This window comes from Pristiophorus japonicus, chromosome 27, assembly GCF_044704955.1.
Source record: "Pristiophorus japonicus isolate sPriJap1 chromosome 27, sPriJap1.hap1, whole genome shotgun sequence".
NCBI classification, from domain to species: Eukaryota; Metazoa; Chordata; class Chondrichthyes; family Pristiophoridae; genus Pristiophorus; species Pristiophorus japonicus.
Genome location: NC_092003.1, coordinates 11,237,088 through 11,260,230, shown reverse-complemented (window position 1 = coordinate 11,260,230; position 23,143 = coordinate 11,237,088). Strand labels below are relative to the sequence as shown.

Here is a 23,143-nt window from a genome sequence, read left to right as displayed (position 1 = left end):
ATTTGCGTGTCAACCAACGCATAATCCGCCCTGAACCATCCAATCGGATGATGCTTTAGAAAGCCCCTTACTTTTTAAATTGTACGCTGGAAAATATTCCGTGATTATATTTAAGAGTGGTAACTTGGTGTCGTTTGATTACTGCAGCTGAAAATGAACTTATCACGAGAAATATGCATTTTTAAAAGAGCATGTCTGGGCCACAAGTTTATAATAGGAGCAGGAGTCGGCCATTCGGCCCCTCGAGCCTGCTCCGCCATTCAATGAGATCACGGCTGATCTTCGACCTCAACTCCACTTTCCCGCCCAATCCCCATATCCCTCGATTCCCTTAGTTCCCCAAAATCTACCGATCTCAGCCTTGAATTTACTCATTGACTGAGCCTCCACAGCCCTCTGGGGCAGAGAATGCCAAAGATTCACCCCCCTCTGAGTGAAGAAATTCCTCCTCATCTCAGTCCTAAATGGACGACCCCCTTATCCTGAGACTGTGTGACCCCTGGTTCTAGACTCCCCAGCCCAGGGGGGGAAACACCCTCCCTGCATCTACCCTGTCAAGCCCCCTGTAAGAATTGTGTCTGTTTCAAATGAGATCACCTCTCATTCTTCTAAACTCCAGAGAATATCGGCTCAATCTGTTCAATCTCTCCTCATAGGACAATCCCCCCCATCCCAGGAATCAGTCTGGTGAACCTTTGTTGCACTCCCTCAATGGCAAGTATATCCTTCCTTAGGTAAGGAGACCCCAAACTGTACACAATACTCCAGGTGTGGTCTCACCAGGGCCCTGTATAATCGCAGTCAGACGTCTTTACTCTTATACTCAAAGCCTCCTGTAATAAAGGCCAACATTCCATTTGCTTTCTGAATCCCTTGCTGTACCTGCAGGTTAACTTTCAGTGATTGGTGTACAAGACCACCCAGGTCCCTCTGAACACCAACATTTCTCGATCTCTTGCCATTCAAAAAAGGTCCTAGCTTTCCTGTTTTTCCTACCAAACATCACCCTTCTCCACATTGTATTCCGTTTGCCGTATTCTTGCCCACTCAGTCGACCTGTCTCTATCTCTGTGCAACCTCTTTGCGTCCTCCTCACAACTCACGTTCCCACCTCATGTTGTATCATCGGCAAAGCTGTGAGTAACCCGCTTTTAAAACGACTGAAAATGACTTTAATAAACCGCACGGAACTACTTGCTGGTTATATTGGTACAGTCGCCAGTTTCTGAATTTTTTTTTAATATTCACAGGGGGATAAAAATTCAGTCGGAGGACTCCAAAGGCGACAATGTCGGGCGGCCGGTAAAGTTAGGACGCGCTTATTTGTACTGCCAAAATGGCCGCCATGCCCCACCCTTTGTCTCTGATTGGTCCCCTTGGAGGATAAACCACACCCTGAAGTTTCACAGGAATGTATAACTGGAACCGCCCATCCCAAGGGCTCACTGACTTTGCAAATTGTAACTCGGTCCACTTTGACTTCCTGAAGCGACAGAGGACAGAGCTCCCCAGAAGACAGCGAGGGCCAGCCAAAGTGCCTTACCCCAGTCCAAGTACATCCTTTCCCCCCACAACTCCTCATAAAAGGGGCACATTGTGTGCAGATTGTTAACAGGTTTATTGGGTATGAAGTGAATAGTGACAGTGTCGAGACTTCTGGATATCATCCACTCCAACAATGTCCCTTGTAGGGGGTTGGAAGAACGTGATCCATCTTCCCCAAGTTCCCTCTCTCCCCTCCGATCCCACTCCCCGCTACGCCGGGTCTCTCTCTCCCCCAGCCCCCAGCCTCTCCCCCACCTCCCCCAGCCTCTCTTTCTACCCCCCCCAGTCTCTCTCTCCTCCCCAGCCTCTCTCCCCACCAGTCTCTCTCCCCCCCCCATCTCTCTCTCTCCCCCCCAGCCTCTCTACCCCCCCCAGTCTCTCTCTCTCCCCCCCAGTCTCTCTCTCTCCCCCCCAGTCTCTCTCTTCCCCCCCAGTCTCTCTCTCCCCCCACAGCCTCTCTCTCCCCCCCAGTCTCTCTCTTCCCCCCCAGTCTCTCTCTCCCCCCACAGCCTCTCTCCCCCCCCAGCCTCTCTCCCCCCCCGCAGCCTGTCTCCCCCCCCAGCCTCTCTTCCCCCCAGCCTCTCTCCCCCCAGTCTCTCTCCCCCCCCAGCTTCTCCCCCCCTTCAGGCTCTCTCCCCCCCAGCCTCTCTCCCCCCACTCTCTCTCCCCCCCAGCCTCTCCCCTGTCCACTCTCTCCCCTCCAGTCTCTCTCCCCCCCAGTCTCTCTCTCCCCCCCAGCCTCTCTCCCCTCCAGCCTCTCTCCCCTCCAGCCTCTCTCACCCCCTCAGTCTCTCCCCTCCAGCCTCTCTCCCCCCAGCCTCTCTCACCCCCTCAGTCTCTCCCCCCACCCAGCCTCTCTCCCCTCCAGCCTCTCTCACCCCCTCAGTCTCTTCCTGCCACCCAGCCTCTCTCCCCTCCAGCCTCTCTCCCCTCCAGCCTCTCTCACCCCCTCAGTCTCTCCCCTCCAGCCTCTCTCCCCCCCAGCCTCTCTCTCACCCCCTCAGTCTCTCCCCCCCAGCCTCTCTCGCACCCCCTCAGTTTCTCCCCCCCAGCCTCTCTCCCCCCCCAGCCTCTCTACACCTCCCAACCTCTCTCTCTCCCCCCCTAGCCTCTATCCCCCTCCAGCCTCTCTCCCCCCAGCCTCTCTCTCACCCCCTCAGTCTCTCCCCCCTCCAGCCTCTCTCCCCCCAGCCTCTCTCTCACCACCTCAGTCTCTCCCCCCTACCCTGCCTCTCCCCCCCAGCCTCTCTCCCCCCAGCCTCTCTCTCACCCCCTCCAGCCTCTCTCCCCCTCCAGCCTCTCTCCCCCCAGCCTCTCTCTCACCCCCTCAGTCTCTCCCCCCCCAGCCTCTCTCGCACCCCCTCAGTATCTCCCCCCTCCAGATTCTCCCCCCCAGCCTCTCTCACCCACCCCCTCAGTCTCTCCCCCCTCCAGCCTCTCTCCCCCCAGCCTCTCTCTCACCACCTCAGTCTCTCCCCCCCACCCTGCCTCTCCCCCCCAGCCTCTCTCCCCCAGCCTCTCTCTCACCCCCTCCAGCCTCTCTCCCCCCCAGCCTCTCTCCCCCAGCCTCTCTCTCACCCCCTCCAGCCTCTCTCCCCCTCCAGCCTCTCTCCCCCCAGCCTCTCTCTCACCCCCTCAGTCTCTCCCCCCCCAGCCTCTCTCACACCCCCTCAGTCTCTCCCCCCTCCAGCTTCTCCCCCCCAGCCTCTCTCTCACCCCCTCAGTCACTCCCCCCCAGCCTCTCTCTCACCCCCTCAGTCTCTCCTCCCCAGCCTCTCTCCCCTCCTCCAGCCTCTCTCCCCCACCAGCCTCTCTCTCACCTCCTCAGTCTCTCCCCCCCAGTCTCTCTCTGCCCCCCCAGCCTCTCTTCCCCTCCAGCCTCGCTCTCCCCCCACAGCCTCTCTTTCACTCCCTCAGTCTCTCACCCCCCAGTCTCTCTCCCCCTGCCAACCTCTGTCCCCCTCCAGCCTCTCTCCCCCTCCCAGCCTCTCTCCCCCCCCCCAGCCTCTCTCTCTCACCATCGCCGCCCCCCCCCCCCTGCTGGGCAGGGATTGAGTCAGAGCCTCAAATCCTGCTTCTGGCACCATACGGATGGAATGGTTTGGCTGGGAGGTGGGGGCGGAGCTTGAGAGAGGGGGCGGGGCTTGTCGCCTGTCGGTCAAAAAAGTGCAGTACAAATAGTTAGTCCCCTATATTTAGCGGCGGAACATTTTTAGCGACGGGAACTAGCAACATTCAGTGGTTGTGCCCCGAGAGTGGGGCGGGGGGTCTCGAGGAGAAGCGTCCCACACCTCTCTCAGGGCGCGAGGCCGGGGGAGCAACTGAATGTCCCGTTTGTTAAAGAGTCGGCTTCGGACCGCCCTGAGAGAGGCCTCCTGCAAAAAAAAACAAATCGGAACACAAAACATCCCCGGTACATTACTCCCCCCAAATAAAGTTAAATCGCAGAAATATATATTTATCACCCGCACTCACCTGGTGCAGTCATTGCTTCCCTGTCGCGCGCCGGAACAGCTCTACTCGCCAGCGTTCTCCAGCGGGGTCACTAGGGGGCGCTATGGGTGCCTCGCTAACCGAATGTCGCCCCCGTGTGGATACTGCGGGGGGAGGGGGGGGCGTTGCACACCTCGCGCAGCACTTCCGGGCGATACTGCTCAGCACCGCCGATACTGGTACGCCGAATTTGCCGGGCGGCGCGAATTCCGACGCTCGCGGCCGCAGACCCTTCAGCGCCCCCCTGTAGCACCCCTCGCGAGTGGGCGCTATCGAACCGAATTTCTCCACCGAGAGCTTTTAAAGGGAGCCGACTGGGCCCAGGAGAACCGGTTTTGATTTTAAGAGCCTCCTCGAAAGGCCGCAAACAGGCGCAATTAGCGTGAAATCACCGACCGCGGCGATTAATTCGACCTGGGGGGGTGGGGCGGGAGCGGGGCCGACTTCCAGCATGCTATTTTTTTTTTAAAAGCAGATGGTGGAAACTGGATTGGCGCTGAACATAACAAAAACAGTCGATCTGGTCGTTTATCACATTGCTGAGTGTGGGAGCTTGCTGTGCTCTGCACAAATTGTAGCTTTTCCCGCATTACAGCAGTGACTACACTGAGTGCTTCATTGGCTGTAAAGTGCTTTGGGACGCCCGTTGGTCGTGAAAGGCACTATATAAATGCAAGTCTTTCTTTAAGCCCTCAATATGCTGTGGGAGTACAGATGCAGCCTTTGTCTGCCGACTATACGGTACATAATTGTGCAGTAAGTTGCTAATTTTTGGTTGATTTGATACTGTTTTATCGGCATTGCACATTTCTCTCGCTCTTCACCTCTCTCTCCCTTTCTCTTTCTTTCTTTCTCTCTCTCTTTCTTTCTCCCTGTCTCTCGCTCTATCTCTTTCTTTCTTTTTCTCTCTCTGTCTCTCTCTCTCTCGCTTCCTCTCACTTTCTTTCTTTCTATCTCTCTCTATCTCGCTCTCTCTCGCTCTCTCTCTCTTTCTTTCTACTTCTTTCTCTCTCTCTTTCTTTCTCTCTCTTTCTTTCTCTGTCTGGCACTCTCTCTCTTTCTCTCTCTCTGTCTCTTTCTTTCTTTTTCTCTCTGTCTGTCTCTCTCTCGCTTCCTCTCTCTCTCTTTCTATTTCTTTCTCTCTCTCTTTCTTTCTCTCTGGCTCTCTCTCTCTTTCCCTCTCTCTGTCTCTCTCTCGCTTCCTCTCTCTTTCTTTCTGTCTCGCTTTCTTTCTATCTATCTATCAATCTCTTTCTTTCCATCTCTATCTCTCTCTCTTTCTTTCTTTCAAGGGATAGGGGACGCACAAGGGGCCGACACTGGCTCCCAATTCTCGCGAACGGCCTATATCCCACATTCGCGCGCCCCTCCCCCACCGCCCCCGCCCCCCCGCCTTCCTACCTGAGCGTCCATCCCGTTGAAAGTCGACGTGGCACCACTCCCCGTCATTGACCTTCTTGTTGGTGGCCCGGATCTTGATAGCCCCCGAGCCCATGTCCAGCAGCAGGAAGAGGAAGCCATCGAGCAGCTCCATGGCGAAGTAGTCCACCTTGCGCGCCCGCTCTGCACGCGCCTCCTTGGGGGGCTGGGGCCGGCCATGGCTGAATAGCAGCAGGCCGTTGGGCTCGGTGGTGCAGAAGTCGAAGGAGATAGAACCCGTCTTCTTGGTGTTCCACCTGGGCAGCGCGATGTAGGCCTCTGGCTCCTCAAAGGTCACCGGGTCCAGAGCGGCCACGTTCTCGCACCGGAACACCAGGTCCCCGTGCACCTTCATCTTGGAGTCGCCTTCCTTGGCCAGGCGCGAGAGCTCCAGCTTGAAGTCATTGTTCTTGTAGACCACCTGTGGGAAATGGAGAGGGTCAATTCGCCCCGCGGCCTCACCGACAGACAAAGCTCCCGCTAACTCTCCGACAGTCAATTCGCCCGTGGTCTCTCCGACAACCAAATCACCCAACTCACCGAAAGCCAAATCTCCCGCCAACTCTCCGACAGTCAAATCACCCAACTCTCCAACAACCAAATCACCCAACTCACCGACAACCAAATCACCCAACTCTCCAACAGCCAAATCACCCAACTCTCCGACAACCAAATCACCCAACTCACCGACAACCAAATCTACCAACTCTCCAATAACAAAATCACCCAACTCTCCAACAACCAAATCTCCCAGCTCTCCGACAACCAAATCACCCAACTCTCTGACAACCAAATCTCCCAACTCACCGACAACCAAATCACCCAGCTCTCCGACAACCAAATCACCCAACTCTCCAACATCCAAATCACCCAACTCACCGACAACCAAATCACCCAACTCACCAACAACCAAATCACCCAACTCACCAACAACCAAATCACTCAACTCACCGACAACCAAATCACCCAACTCACCGACAACCAAATCACCCAACTCTCCGACAACCAAATCACCCAACTCACCAACAACCAAATCACCCAACTCACCGACAACCAAATCACCCAACTCACCGACAACCAAATCACCCAACTCTCCAACAACCAAATCACCCAACTCACCGACAACCAAATCAACCAACTCTCCGACAGTCAAATCACCCAACTCACCGACAGTCAAATCACCCAACTCACCGACATACAAATCACCCAACTCACCGACAACCAAATCACCCAACTCTCCGACAACCAAATCACCCAACTCTCCGACAACCAAATCAACCAACTCTCTGACAACCAAATAACCCAACTCTCCGACAGTCAAATCACCCAATTCTCCGACAACCAAATCACCCAACTCACTGACAACCAAATCACCCAACTCTCCGACAGTCAAATCACCCAACTCTCCGACAACCAAATCACCCAACTCACCGACAACCAAATCACCCAACTCACTGACAACCAAATCACCCAACTCTCCGACAGTCAAATCACCCAACTCATCGACAATCAAATCACCCAACTCACCGACAACCAAATCACCCAACTCACCAACAACCAAATCACCCAACTCTCTGACAACCAAATCACCCAACTCACCGACAACCAAATCACCCAACTCACCGACAACCAACTCACCCAACTAACCGACAAACAAATCACCCAACTCACCGACAACCAAATCACCCAACTCTGCGACAGTCAAATCACCCAACTCACCAACAACCAAATCACCCAACTCACCAACAACCAAATCACCTAACTCACCAACAACCAAATCACCCAGCTCTCCGACAACCAAATCACCCAACTCTGCGACAGTCAAATCACCCAACTCACCGACAACCAACTCACCCAACTAACCGACAAACAAATCACCCAACTCACCAACAACCAAATCACCCAACTCACCGACAACCAAATCACCCAACTCACCGACAACCAAATCACCCAACTCTGCGACAGTCAAATCACCCAACTCACCGACAACCAACTCACCCAACTAACCGACAAACAAATCACCCAACTCTCCGACAACCAAATCACCCAACTCACCGACAACCAAATCACCCAACTCACCGACAACCAAATCACCCAACTCACCGACAACCAACTCACCCAACTAACCGACAACCAAATCACCCAACTCACCGACAACCAAATCACCCAACTCTGCGACAACCAAATCACCCAACTCTCCGACAGTCAAATCACCCAACTCACCGACAACCAACTCACCCAACTAATCGACAAACAAATCACCCAACTCTCCGACAACCAAATCACCCAACTCACCAACAACCAAATCACCCAACTCACCGACAACCAAATCACCCAACTCACCGACAACCAAATCACCCAACTCACCGACAACCAAATCACCCAACTCACCGACAACCAAATCACCCAACTCACCAACAACCAAATCACCCAACTCACCGACAACCAAATCACCCAACTCACCGACAACCAAATCACCCAACTCACCAACAACCAAATCACCCAACTCACCGACAACCAAATCACCCAACTCTCCGACAACCAAATCACCCAATTCACCGACAACCAAATCTCCCAACTCTCCAATAACCAAATCACCCAACTCTCCAACAACCAAATCTCCCAGCTCTCCGACAACCAAATCACCCAACTCTCTGACAACCAAATCACCCAACTCACCGACAACCAAATCTACCAGCTCTCCGACAACCAAATCTCCCAACTCACCGACAACCAACTCACCCAACTAACCGACAAACAAATCACCCAACTCACCGACAACCAAATCACCCAACTCTGCGACAGTCAAATCACCCAACTCACCAACAACCAAATCACCCAACTCACCAACAACCAAATCACCTAACTCACCAACAACCAAATCACCCAGCTCTCCGACAACCAAATCACCCAACTCTGCGACAGTCAAATCACCCAACTCACCGACAACCAACTCACCCAACTAACCGACAAACAAATCACCCAACTCACCAACAACCAAATCACCCAAGTCACCGACAACCAAATCACCCAACTCACCGACAACCAAATCACCCAACTCTGCGACAGTCAAATCACTCAACTCACCGACAACCAACTCACCCAACTAACCGACAAACAAATCACCCAACTCTCCGACAACCAAATCACCCAACTCACCGACAACCAAATCACCCAACTCACCGACAACCAAATCACCCAACTCACCGACAACCAACTCACCCAACTAACCGACAACCAAATCACCCAACTCACCGACAACCAAATCACCCAACTCTGCGACAACCAAATCACCCAACTCTCCGACAGTCAAATCACCCAACTCACCGACAACCAACTCACCCAACTAATCGACAAACAAATCACCCAACTCTCCGACAACCAAATCACCCAACTCACCAACAACCAAATCACCCAACTCACCGACAACCAAATCACCCAACTCTCCGACAACCAAATCACCCAACTCACCGACAACCAAATCACCCAACTCACCGACAACCAAATCACCCAACTCACCGACAACCAAATCACCCAACTCACCAACAACCAAATCACCCAACTCACCGACAACCAAATCACCCAACTCACCGACAACCAAATCACCCAACTCACCAACAACCAAATCACCCAACTCACCGACAACCAAATCACCCAACTCTCCGACAACCAAATCACCCAACTCACCGACAACCAAATCTCCCAACTCTCCAATAACCAAATCACCCAACTCTCCAACAACGAAATCTCCCAGCTCTCCGACAACCAAATCACCCAACTCTCTGACAACCAAATCACCCAACTCACCGACAACCAAATCTACCAGCTCTCCGACAACCAAATCTCCCAACTCACCGACAACCAAATCACCCAGCTCTCCGACAACCAAATCACCCAACTCACCAACAACCAAATCACCCAACTCACCAACAACCAAATCACCCAACTCACCAACAACCAAATCACCCAACTCACCGACAACCAAATCACCCAACTCACCGACAACCAAATCACCCAACTCTCCGACAACCAAATCATCCAACTCACCAACAACCAAATCACCCAACTCTCCGACAACCAAATCACCCAACTCACCAACAACCAAATCACCCAACTCACCAACAACCAAATCACCCAACTCTCCGACAACCAAATCACCCAACTCTCCGACAGTCAAATCACCCAACACACCGACAACCAAATCACCCAACTCAACGACAACCAAATCACCCAACTCTCCGACAGTCAAATCACCCAACTGTCCGACAACCAAATCCCCCAACTCACCGACAGCCAAATCACCCAACTCACCGACAACCAAATCACCCAACTCACCGACAACCAAATCACCCAACTCACCGACAACCAAATCACCCAACTCTCCGACAACCAAATCACCCAACTCACCGACAACCAAATCACCCAACTCACCGACAACCAAATCACCCAACTCACCGACAACCAAATCACCCAACTCACCGACTGTCAAATCACCCAACTCACCGACAACCAAATCACCCAACTCACCGACAACCAAATCACCCAACTCTCCGACAACCAAATCACCCAACTCACCGACAACCAAATCACCCAACTCACCGACAGTCAAATCACCGAACTCACCGACAACCAAATCACCCAACTCACCGACAACCAAATCACCCAACTGTCCGACAACCAAATCCCCCAACTCACCGACAGCCAAATCACCCAACTCACCGACAACCAAATCACCCAACTCACCGACAACCAAATCACCCAACTCACCGACAACCAAATCTACCAACTCTCCAATAACAAAATCACCCAACTCTCCAACAACCAAATCTCCCAGCTCTCCGACAACCAAATCACCCAACTCTCTGACAACCAAATCTCCCAACTCACCGACAACCAAATCACCCAGCTCTCCGACAACCAAATCACCCAACTCTCCAACATCCAAATCACCCAACTCTCCAACAACCAAATCACCCAACTCACCGACAACCAAATCAACCAACTCTCCGACAGTCAAATCACCCAACTCACCGACAGTCAAATCACCCAACTCACCGACATACAAATCACCCAACTCACCGACAACCAAATCACCCAACTCTCCGACAACCAAATCACCCAACTCTCCGACAACCAAATCACCCAACTCACCGACAACCAAATCACCCAACTCTGCGACAGTCAAATCACCCAACTCACCGACAACCAACTCACCCAACTAACCGACAAACAAATCACCCAACTCTCCGACAACCAAATCACCCAACTCACCGACAACCAAATCACCCAACTCACCGACAACCAAATCACCCAACTCACCGACAACCAACTCACCCAACTAACCGACAACCAAATCACCCAACTCACCGACAACCAAATCACCCAACTCTGCGACAACCAAATCACGCAACTCTCCGACAGTCAAATCACCCAACTCACCGACAACCAACTCACCCAACTAATCGACAAACAAATCACCCAACTCTCCGACAACCAAATCACCCAACTCACCAACAACCAAATCACCCAACTCACCGACAACCAAATCACCCAACTCTCCGACAACCAAATCACCCAACTCACCGACAACCAAATCACCCAACTCACCGACAACCAAATCACCCAACTCACCGACAACAAAATCACCCAACTCACCGACAACCAAATCACCCAACTCACCAACAACCAAATCACCCAACTCACCGACAACCAAATCACCCAACTCACCGACAACCAAATCACCCAACTCACCGACAACCAAATCACCCAACTCACCGACAACCAAATCACCCAACTCACCTACAACCAAATCACCCAACTCACCGACAACCAAATCACCCAACTCACCGACAACCAAATCACCCAACTCTCCAACAACCAAATCAGCCAACTCACCAACAACCAAATCACTCAACTCACCGACAACCAAATCACCCAACTCACCGACAACCAAATCACCCAACTCTCCGACAACCAAATCACCCAACTCACCAACAACCAAATCACCCAACTCACCGACAACCAAATCACCCAACTCACCGACAACCAAATCACCCAACTCTCCAACAACCAAATCACCCAACTCACCGACAACCAAATCAACCAACTCTCCGACAGTCAAATCACCCAACTCACCGACAGTCAAATCACCCAACTCACCGACATACAAATCACCCAACTCACCGACAACCAAATCACCCAACTCTCCGACAACCAAATCACCCAACTCTCCGACAACCAAATCACCCAACTCTCTGACAACCAAATCACCCAACTCTCCGACAGTCAAATCACCCAATTCTCCGACAACCAAATCACCCAACTCACTGACAACCAAATCACCCAACTCTCCGACAGTCAAATCACCCAACTCTCCGACAGTCAAATCACCCAACTCTCCGACAACCAAATCACCCAACTCACCGACAACCAAATCACCCAACTCACTGACAACCAAATCACCCAACTCTCCGACAGTCAAATCACCCAACTCATCGACAATCAAATCACCCAACTCACCGACAACCAAATCACCCAACTCACCAACAACCAAATCACCCAACTCTCTGACAACCAAATCACCCAACTCACCGACAACCAAATCACCCAACTCACCGACAACCAACTCACCCAACTAACCGACAAACAAATCACCCAACTCACCGACAACCAAATCACCCAACTCTGCGACAGTCAAATCACCCAACTCACCAACAACCAAATCACCCAACTCACCAACAACCAAATCACCTAACTCACCAACAACCAAATCACCCAGCTCTCCGACAACCAAATCACCCAACTCTGCGACAGTCAAATCACCCAACTCACCGACAACCAACTCACCCAACTAACCGACAAACAAATCACCCAACTCACCAACAACCAAATCACCCAACTCACCGACAACCAAATCACCCAACTCACCGACAACCAAATCACCCAACTCTGCGACAGTCAAATCACCCAACTCACCGACAACCAACTCACCCAACTAACCGACAAACAAATCACCCAACTCTCCGACAACCAAATCACCCAACTCACCGACAACCAAATCACCCAACTCACCGACAACCAAATCACCCAACTCACCGACAACCAACTCACCCAACTAACCGACAACCAAATCACCCAACTCACCGACAACCAAATCACCCAACTCTGTGACAACCAAATCACCCAACTCTCCGACAGTCAAATCACCCAACTCACCGACAACCAACTCACCCAACTAATCGACAAACAAATCACCCAACTCTCCGACAACCAAATCACCCAACTCACCAACAACCAAATCACCCAACTCACCGACAACCAAATCACCCAACTCTCCGACAACCAAATCACCCAACTCACCGACAACCAAATCACCCAACTCACCGACAACCAAATCACCCAACTCACCGACAACCAAATCACCCAACTCACCGACAACCAAATCACCCAACTCACCGACAACCAAATCACCCAACTCACCGACAACCAAATCACCCAACTCACCGACAAACAAATCACCCAACTCTCCGACAACCAAATCACCCAACTCACCAACAACCAAATCACCCAACTCACCGACAACCAAATCACCCAACTCTCCGACAACCAAATCACCCAACTCACCGACAACCAAATCACCCAACTCACCGACAACCAAATCACCCAACTCACCGACAACCAAATCACCCAACTCACCGACAACCAAATCACCCAACTCACCAACAACCAAATCACCCAACTCACCGACAACCAAATCACCCAACTCACCGACAACCAAATCACCCAACTCACCAACAACCAAATCACCCAACTCACCGACAACCAAATCACCCAACTCTCCGACAACCAAATCACCCAACTCACCGACAACCAAATCTCCCAACTCTCCAATAAACAAATCACCCAACTCTCCAACAACCAAATCTCCCAGCTCTCCGACAACCAAATCACCCAACTCTCTGACAACCAAATCACCCAACTCACCGACAACCAAATCTCCCAGCTCTCCGACAACCAAATCTCCCAACTCACCGACAACCAAATCACCCAGCTCTCCGACAACCAAATCACCCAACTCACCAACAACCAAATCACCCAACTCACCAACAACCAAATCACCCAACTCACCAACAACCAAATCACCCAACTCACCGACAACCAAATCACCCAACTCACCGACAACCAAATCACCCAACTCTCCGACAACCAAATCATCCAACTCACCAACAACCAAATCACCCAACTCTCCGACAACCAAATCACCCAACTCACCGACAACCAAATCACCCAACTCACCAACAACCAAATCACCCAACTCTCCGACAACCAAATCACCCAACTCTCCGACAGTCAAATCACCCAACACACCGACAACCAAATCACCCAACTCAACGACAACCAAATCACCCAACTCTCCGACAGTCAAATCACCCAACTGTCCGACAACCAAATCCCCCAACTCACCGACAGCCAAATCACCCAACTCACCGACAACCAAATCACCCAACTCACCGACAACCAAATCACCCAACTCACCGACAACCAAATCACCCAACTCTCCAACAACCAAATCACCCAACTCACCGACAACCAAATCACCCAACTCACCGACAACCAAATCACCCAACTCACCGACAACCAAATCACCCAACTCACCGACAACCAAATCACCCAACTCACCGACAACCAAATCACCCAACTCTCCGACAGTCAAATCACCCAACTCACCAACAACCAAATCACCCAACTCACCGACAACCAAATCACCCAACTCTCCGACAACCAAATCACCCAACTCACCGACAACCAAATCACCCAACTCACCGACAGTCAAATCACCCAACTCACCGACAACCAAATCACCCAACTCACCGACAACCAAATCACCCAACTCACCGACAACCAAATCACCCAACTCACCGACAACCAAATCACCCAACTCACCGACAACCAAATCACCCAACTCTCCGACAGTCAAATCACCCAACTCACCAACAACCAAATCACCCAACTCTCCGACAACCAAATCACCCAACTCACCGACAACCAAATCACCCAACTCACCGACAACCAAATCACCCAACTCACCGACAACCAAATCACCCAACTCACCGACAACCAAATCACCCAAATCACCGACAACCAAATCACCCAACTCACCGACAACCAAATCACCCAACTCACCGACAACCAACTCACCCAACTCACCGACAGCCAAATCACCCAACTCACCGACAACCAAATCACCCAACTCTCCAACAACCAAATCACCCAACTCACCGACAACCAAATCACCCAACTCACCGACAACCAAATCACCCAACTCACCTACAGCCAAATCACCCAACTCACCGACAACCAAATCACCCAACTCACCGACAGCCCAATCCCCAACTCACCGACAACCAAATCACCCAACTCTCCGACAGCCCAATCCCCCAACTCACCGACAACCAAATCACCCAACTCACCGACAACCAAATCACCCAACTCTCCGAAAACCAAATCACCCAACTCACCGACAACCAAATCACCCAACTCACCGACAACCAAATCACCCAACTCACCGACAACCAAATCACCCAACTCACCGACAACCAAATCACCCAACTCACCGACAGCCAAATCACCCAACTCACCGACAGCCAAATCACCCAACTCACCAACAACCAAATCACCCAACTCACCGACAACCAAATCACCCAACTCACTGACAGCCACCCTGAATTTCCGTAAACCTCACGCCCGAGAATTATTTGAATACTCTGTTCCCACTCTGACCTCCCCGTCCTCAGCCTCCTATAATATACCGACATAAGCTCGAGGAATCTGGTAGTAATTTAGACAGCTAAGGGGCGATCTGATGGAAGTTTTCAGGATATTGAGGGGAACAGAGAGGGTAGATAGACAGAAACTATTGCCGCTGGTTGGGGAGTCTGGGACGAGGGGCACAGTCTAAAGATTAGAGCCAGACCTTTCAGGAGTGAAGTTGGGAAACATTTCTACACACACAGGGTGGGAGAGGTTTGGAACTCTCTTCCGCAAACGGCAATCGATGCTGGGTCAATTGTTAATTGTAAATCGGAGATTGATGGCTTTCTGTTAACCCAAGGTATTTAGGGACATGGGGCACAGATCCGCAGTGATCTGATTGAATGGTGCAACAGGCTCGAGGGGCTGAATAGCCTCCTGCTGTTCCTAGGCTCCTACAACTGTGAGGGACATCCTATTGTTGACATATATGCATGTCCTAACTGCCATCAGATGGTGACAAGGAGCAGGAACCTTGGTTGCATTAACCCCTTATTTACCTTGACCGCCTGAGTCTAACTGGGGAACCCAACTGCAGCTCTTCCTATCTCCTTTTAATAAAGTTTTAGTTCACTGAATCAGTGCCCCATTAGAGCCAGGACAAAGCAGCCCGTTTGATGGGCACGCTACCCACCACCTTCAACACTCACTCCCTCCATCACCAGCGCCCCCTGGCTGCAGTGTGCACCGTCTACAAGATGCACTGCAGCAACTCGCCAAGGCTTCTTCGGCAGCACCTCCCAAACCCGCGACCTCTACCCCCTAGAAGGACAAGGGCAGCAGGCGCATGGGAACACCACCACCTCCACGTTCCCCTCCCAGTCACACACACACACACCATCCCGACTTGGAAATATATCGGCCGTTCCTCCATCGTCGCTGGCTCACAATCCTGGAACTCCCTCCCGAACAGCACTGTGTGGGAGCACCTTCACCACACGGACTGCAGCGGTTCAAGAAGGCGGCTCACCACCACCTTCTCAAGGGGCAGTTAGGGACGGGCGATAAATACTCACATCCCGTGAATGAATAAAAAAAAAACAGTTAGCCCCTCATGAATCCTCCATCGGGCAGGGAATCATGTCCTTCCAGAGGCCCAACTGTTCCGCAATCGTCCCGGCAACACTTACGTCCTTCAAGCACCCCATGAAGTTGTTGCTCACGGGCGAGCCCGGCAGATCGGCTGTGCTCGGGCTCCCACCGATGTAGAAAAAGTCGTCGGACCCCAGCATGGTGTAGTCCTCCTGCGTGTACCCCGTGGTCGTCAAAATCCCATCCACCGAGATGGTCACCTGCCCAGAAGCATAGCGGAGGGTGGGGGGGGAGTTTGGGGGGAGCAAAAGAGATGAAATACAATCTATTACCAATTGCAGCAGTGACAGAGACAGGCACCCCAGGTAGGCCTCCATTTTCATGTCTGCTTTCAACCCCTTGTTGAATCGTGTTTGATCACCTGGTGGCGACAGAGGAGAGCAAAGCACAGAACCTGATGGTTTGAAGGCTAGTCACTGTCGCTGGTCAGTAACCATTGCCAGTTAGTAAGCTACCTCTACACTTGACTATTCCAACGCACTCCTGGCCAGCCTCCCACGTTCTACCCGACGTAAACTAGAGGTCATTCAAAACTCAACTGCCCCTGTCCCAACTCGCACCAAGTCCCGCTCACCCATCACCCCCTGTGCTCGCTGCCCCCGTGTCCTAAATCGCACTGAGTCCCGCTCACCCATCACCCCCTGTGCTCGCTGCCCCGTGTCCCAACTCGCACCGAGTCCCGCTCACCCATCACCCCCTGTGCTCGCTGCCCCCGTGACCTAACTCGCACCGAGTCTCACTCACCCATCACCTCATGTGCTCGCTGCCGCCGTGTCCTAACTCGCAGCGAGTCCCGCTCACCCATCACCCCCTGTGCTCGCTGCCCCCGTGTCCTAACTCGCACCGAGTCCCGCTCACCCATCACCCCCGGTGCTCGCTGCCCCCGTGACCTAACTCGCACCGAGTCCCGCTCACCCATCACCCCCGGTGCTCGCTGCCCCCGTGTCCTAACTCGCACCGAGTCCCGCTCACCCATCACCCCCTGTGCTCGCTGCCCCCGTGTCCTAACTCGCACCGAGTCCCGCTCACCCATCACCCCCGGTGCTCGCTGACCTACATTGGCTCCCGGTCCGGCAACGCTTCGATTTCAAAATTCTCCATCCTTGTTTACAAATCCCTTCATGGCCCTCGCCCCTCCCTATCTCTGTAATCTCCTCCAGCCCCACAACCCCCCGAGATGTCTGCACTCCTCTAACTCTGCCCTCGTGAGCATCCCTGATTATAATCGCTCCACCATCAGTGGCCGTGCCTTCTGTTGCCTGGGCCCCAAGCTCTGGAACTCCCTCCCTAAACCTCTCCGCCTCTCTTTCCTCCTTCAAGACACTCCTTAAAACCGACCTCTTTAACCCAGCTTTTGGTCACCTGGATTTTTTCTTACGCGGCTTGGTGTCAAATTTAACTGTTTTGTCTTACATCACTGCTGTGAAGCACCTTGGGAGGTTTTACTACGTTAAAGACGCTATATAAATAAAAGTTATTGTTGTTGACCAGATACAATCAGTAGCCAGTTCCCGTCACCTAAACACCCACGCGCACACTACCTAGTCGGGACAGTCGCAACAGTTCAACGCCCTGAAGGTTGTGGTGGGCGCTCCAGTTCCACGTTAGCTGCGATGTAGCTACAGAGTAGGAACTGCGCTCTCAGCATGTCCTATCCTACAATTACTGCAGTTCCCCACTGGCACCAGGCTGGCAGAGTCATCCTAGCTGTCTCACTGCACCATGGGCAAGGAAATGGAAGCATAAAGTGAACATCGCTGCACTGACTGGCACAACTAGTCAAGGGAACAACGGGCACACAACTGTCAATGCCATCCACCTGTTTACCGGGTTCTCGAAGTGCCTGTCTGATAAAATGCCAATCGAAGGGGAAAATAGCTTTAAATTAACCAGAGAAAATAATTAATGTGCCCATTTTTATAATAGGTGCACCGTCTACAAGACGCACTGCAGCAACTCGCCAAGGCTTCTTCGGCAGCACCTCCAAAACCCGCGACCTCTACCCCCTAGAAGGACAAGGGCAGCAGGCGCATGGGAACACCACCACCTCCACGTTCCCCTCCCAGTCACACACACACACCATCCCGACTTGGGAATATATCGGCCGTTCCTTCATCGTCACTGGGTCACAATCCTGGAACTCCCTCCCTAACAGCACTGTGGGAGCACCTTCACCACACGGACTGCAGCGGTTCAAGAAGGCGGCTCACCACCACCTTCTCGAGGGGCGATTAGGGACGGGCGATAAACGCTGGGCCTTGCCCACATCCCACAGCGAATTAAAAAAAAAGATCTCGAATGTTGCTGAAAGTTCAACTTCAGTCATGAAGCTCACCCTCTGACGATCGTTGATCTCCCCTGGCATTGAACATAACATAAGAAATAGGAGCAGGAGTCGGCCATTCGGCCCCTCGAGCCTGCTCCACCATTCAATACGATCATGGCTGATCCGATCATGGACTCAGCTCCACATCCCTGCCCGCTCCCCATAACCCCTTATCCCCTTATTGTTTAAGAAACTGTCTATCTCTGTCTTAAATTTATTCAATGTCCCGGCTTCCACAGCTCTCTGAGGCAGCGAATTCCACAGATTTACAAGCCTCTGAGAGAAGAAATTCTCCTCATCTCAGTTTTAAATGGGCGGCCCCTTATACTAAGATTATGCCCCCTAGTTCTAGTCTCCCCCATCAGTGGAAACATCCTCTCTGCATCCACCTTGTCGAGCCCCCTCATAATCTTATACCTTTCGATAAGATCACCTCTCATTCTTCTGAACTCCAATGTGTAGAGGCCCAACCTGCTCAACCTTTCCTCATAAATCAACCCCCTTGCTTATTGCTCACGATACGTCGGGAGCGACACAGCGTTACACTTTCGACCCGGGCAGGAGTGGAAAATGGACAGCGGAAAAATAAATTGGTTGGGTTCTGTCACGGGGCACCCTGAATGCTACGCTCACCTGTAACACTCAAGGGTCTTGCAAGACAGTGAGTGTGTCGCCTGTTCATTATCAGCAAGGGCAGGCATCGACGACGAGGTCCAACACCGCCTCCAGTGCGCCAGCGCAGCCTTTGGCCGCCTGAGGAAAAGAGTGTTCGAAGACCAGTTCCTCGAATCTGTCACCAAGCTCATGGTCTACAGGGGCTGTAGTGATACCCGCCCTCCTGTCTAGCTCAGAGACATGGACCATGTACAGTAGACACCTCAAGTCGCTGGAGAAATACCACCAACGACGTCTCCGCAAATCCCCTGGGAGGACAGACGCACCAACATTAGCGTCCTCGACCAGGCCAACATCCCCAGCATCGAAGCACTGACCACACTCGACCAGCTCCGCTGGGCAGGGCCACATCGTCCGCATGCCCCCAGACACGAGATTCCCAAAGCAAGCGCTCCACTCAGAACTCCTACACGGCAAACGAGCCAAAGGTGGGCAGAGGAAACGTTACAAGGGACCACCCTCAAAGCCTCCCTGATAAAGTGCAACATCCCCCACCGACACCTGGGAGTTCCTAGCCAAAGACCAGTCCGCCCTAAGTGGAGGAAGTGCATCCGGGAGGGCGCTGAGCACCTCGAGTCTCGTCGCCGAGAGCGTGCAGAGACCAAGCGCAGGCAGCGGAAGGAGCGTGCGGCAAACCAGTCCCACCCTCCCCTTCCCTCAACCACTGTCTGTCCCACCTGTGACAGGGACTGTGGTTCCTGTATCGGACTGTTCAGTCACCTGAGAACTCACTTTTAGAGTGGAAGCAAGTCTTCCTTGAGCCATGATGGAGCATGTTTATTGTGAACCTGCCTCTTTCCCACTCACTGCGTCTGTTTGATTGACTGCTTTAGTCTGCTTTCCACACTTTCCCCTCTCTGTATGTCTGCCGCACATTGGTTTCATTGTTGTGCCTGTGTCTCTCATCCGACATCTAAGAAATAGGAGCAGGAGTCGGCCATTCGGCCCCTCGAGCCTGCTCCGCCAATCAATAAGATCATAGCTGATCTTCGACCTCAAGTCCACTTTCCCGCCCGATCCCTCGATTCCCCTCGAGTCCCCAAATTCAATCACTCTCAGCCTTGAATACACTCAACAGCTGAGACTGGTTGCCTTATGAAGGTTGAGCAGGTTGGGCCTGTACTCGTTGGAGTTTAAAAAAATGAGAGGTGATCTTATTGAAATGGGTAAGATCTTGAGGGGGCTGGACAGGGTAGATGCAGAGAGGATGGTTCCCCCTCGTGGGGGAATCTAGAACTAGGAGGCAGAATAAGGGGGTCGCCATTTAAGACAGAGATGAGGAGGAATTTCTTCTCTCATAGGGTCATGAATCTGTGGAATTCTCTGCCCCAGAGAGCTGTGGAGGCTGGGTCATTGAATACATTTAAGGTGGCGATGGACAGATTTTTGACCGATAAGGGAGTCAAGGGTTATGGGGAGCGGGCAGGGAAATGGAGCTGAGGCCAAGATCAGATCAGCCATGATCTTATTGAATGTCGGAGCAGGCTGGAGGGCCATATGGCCGACTCTTGCTCCTATTTCTTATGTTCTTATCCACAGCCCTCTGGGGCAGAGAATTCCAAAGATTTACCACCCTCTGAGTGAAGAAATTCCTCCTCATCTCAGTCCTAAATGGCCAACCCCTTATCCTGAGACTGTGAGTTAGATCATCTCTCATTCTAAACTCGAGGGAATATAAGGCCCGGTCTACTCAATCTCTCCTTGATGTTCACAAGACTCAATAAAACCCCACCCAGTTGGGTCTAGGGCATCCACGATGAGGTATGCAGTTGTGAGCCCAGAGGATGAACCGGTAATAGGTAGTGTGATTGTAAAAACGTTTGTTAATAAGCCAATTAATTATTAATCCATTGGGCAGACCAGGTCATCCGTATGCCCGGCACAAGACTCCCAAAGCAAGCGCTCTACTCGGAATTCCTGCACGGCAAACGAGCCAAAGGTGGGCAGCGGAAACATTGCAAGGACACCTTCAAAGCCTCCCTGATAAAGTGCAACATCCCCACCGACACCTGGGAGTTCCTGGCCAAAGACCAGTCCGCCCTAAGTGGAGGAAGAGCATCCGGGAGGGCGCTGAGCACCTCGAGTCTCGTCGCCGAGAGCGTGCAGAGACCAAGCGCAGGCAGCGGAAGGAGCGTGCGGCAAACCAGTCCCACCCTCCCCTTACCCTCAACCACTGTCTGTCCCACCTGTGACAGGGACTGTGGTTCCCGTATTGGACTGTTCAGTCAGCCGAGAACTCACTTTTAGAGTGGAAGCAAGTCTTCCTCGATTTCGAGGGACTGCCGATGATGATAATTCTTAATAGCAACGTGTTGCTATGAACTCTTAAGCAAAGAACCCATGAAGCAAAGATATTAGCGCCAGACGTGGCAATGGAACACAGGAGGTTTGTGGACCTTAGTGATAAAGAAAGACTTGCATTGGTCCTGCGCCTTGCAACAACCCCAGGACATTCCAAAGCGCATTACAGCCAATGAAATTCTTTTGAAGAGAGAGCAGCGTGTTATGGCCCGGAAATCGGCGCGGTCTCAGCCTGCGAGACCATCAGCAGGCCGGGGCCATTGGAGGGAGCAGCGTACGGTGGTATACCACGGCAGGGAGCAGCGCGTGCTGCTGCAGGAGGGCGAGGGCTGACTGCAGTGTGGGCTGGTACAGCAGGAGCGGCGAGGGTCGGGGGCGAAGGAGCGGCGAGAGATTGTAGAGGGAAGTGGCCGGGGCCCAGGAGAGGAGTGAATCTGGGGCCCAGAAGAGGCGAGGGCCCAGGGGCAGCACGGGCCCAGCCCACACTGTGCGATATGTGCACGCACTAGGCCCGTGCAGCAGAGCTGGTCTCCTGGTTAACCCTTGCCACTGGATCTAGACCTCGCTCTGTCAAGCCCCGTGTGGTGGCTGGTGTGCAACGGTCACCCCACGTTAAAAAAACCCACCCACAGGCATCTTCCACCCTTCAGGATGTAGTTCGGGATCCGGAATATTAGGCCCTTCATTGAAACACCTGTGAACTCATCCCTTTTCAGCGTGAAAGCAAGTCATCCTTGTTTCGAGGGACCGTCTATAATGATGACTGTTGAAGTGTAGTCGCTGTTGTAAAATAGGACTTAAAATCCAAGAAGAAGCAATGTTAAGCTTGGGGAAAGATAAACAGGTGAACCTTTGAAGCTATTTTTAGAGGGGGAGTGAGGGCCCAACAATGGCAGAGGAGCGAAATGAAAATCTGGCAACCACATCTCTTGTGGCCGAGCTAGCAGTAGGCATATCTGATTTAATTGGAGCAAAATCTTACAAAATATTTTGACTTGGCATTTTTAAGTCCAGCTATATTCAGATCCGCCAGGAACCAACTCCAGCAAACATATCTTTTCGTTGAGATTTACCAGAATGATACCGGAACTCCCAGGGTTAAGTTACCAGCGGAGATTACAGAAACTGGGCTTGTATTCTCTGGAACATTAGAAGGTTAAAGGGGCGATTTGAGGGGAACAGAGAGGGTAGACAGACAGAAACTACTGCCGCTGGTTGGGGAGTCTAGGGCGAGGGGCACAGTCTAAAGATTCGAGCCAGACCTTTCAGGAGTGAAGTTGGGAAACATTTCGACACACAAAGGGTGGGAGAGGTTTGGAACTCTCTTCCACAAACGGCAATCGATGCTGGCTCAATTATTCTGCTCAAATCTGAGATGGCTAGATTTTTGTTCAAGTCCCCCTTAATAACTTCGATCAAATCACCCCTTAACCTTCGAAAAGTCCAGAGAATACAACCCTAGTGTGAGTAATCTCTGCTTGT

The 23,143-nt window shown here is 52.3% G+C and overlaps 1 protein-coding gene across 1 annotated transcript in view; it reads right to left on the bottom strand.

The window, feature by feature from the left end:
* Positions 1-23,143, bottom strand: part of LOC139239484 (neurexin-2-like) — a 1,141,616-nt gene that overhangs the window by 1,112,393 nt on the left and 6,080 nt on the right. Inside the window, exons 2-3 of the mRNA XM_070868266.1 lie at positions 16,398-16,559; positions 5,440-5,878 (exon numbers count right to left, since the gene is read on the bottom strand). Coding sequence (XP_070724367.1) covers positions 5,440-5,878; positions 16,398-16,499 — 541 coding nt within the window. The 5' untranslated portion in view covers positions 16,500-16,559. The remainder of the gene's footprint in view (positions 1-5,439; positions 5,879-16,397; positions 16,560-23,143) is intronic.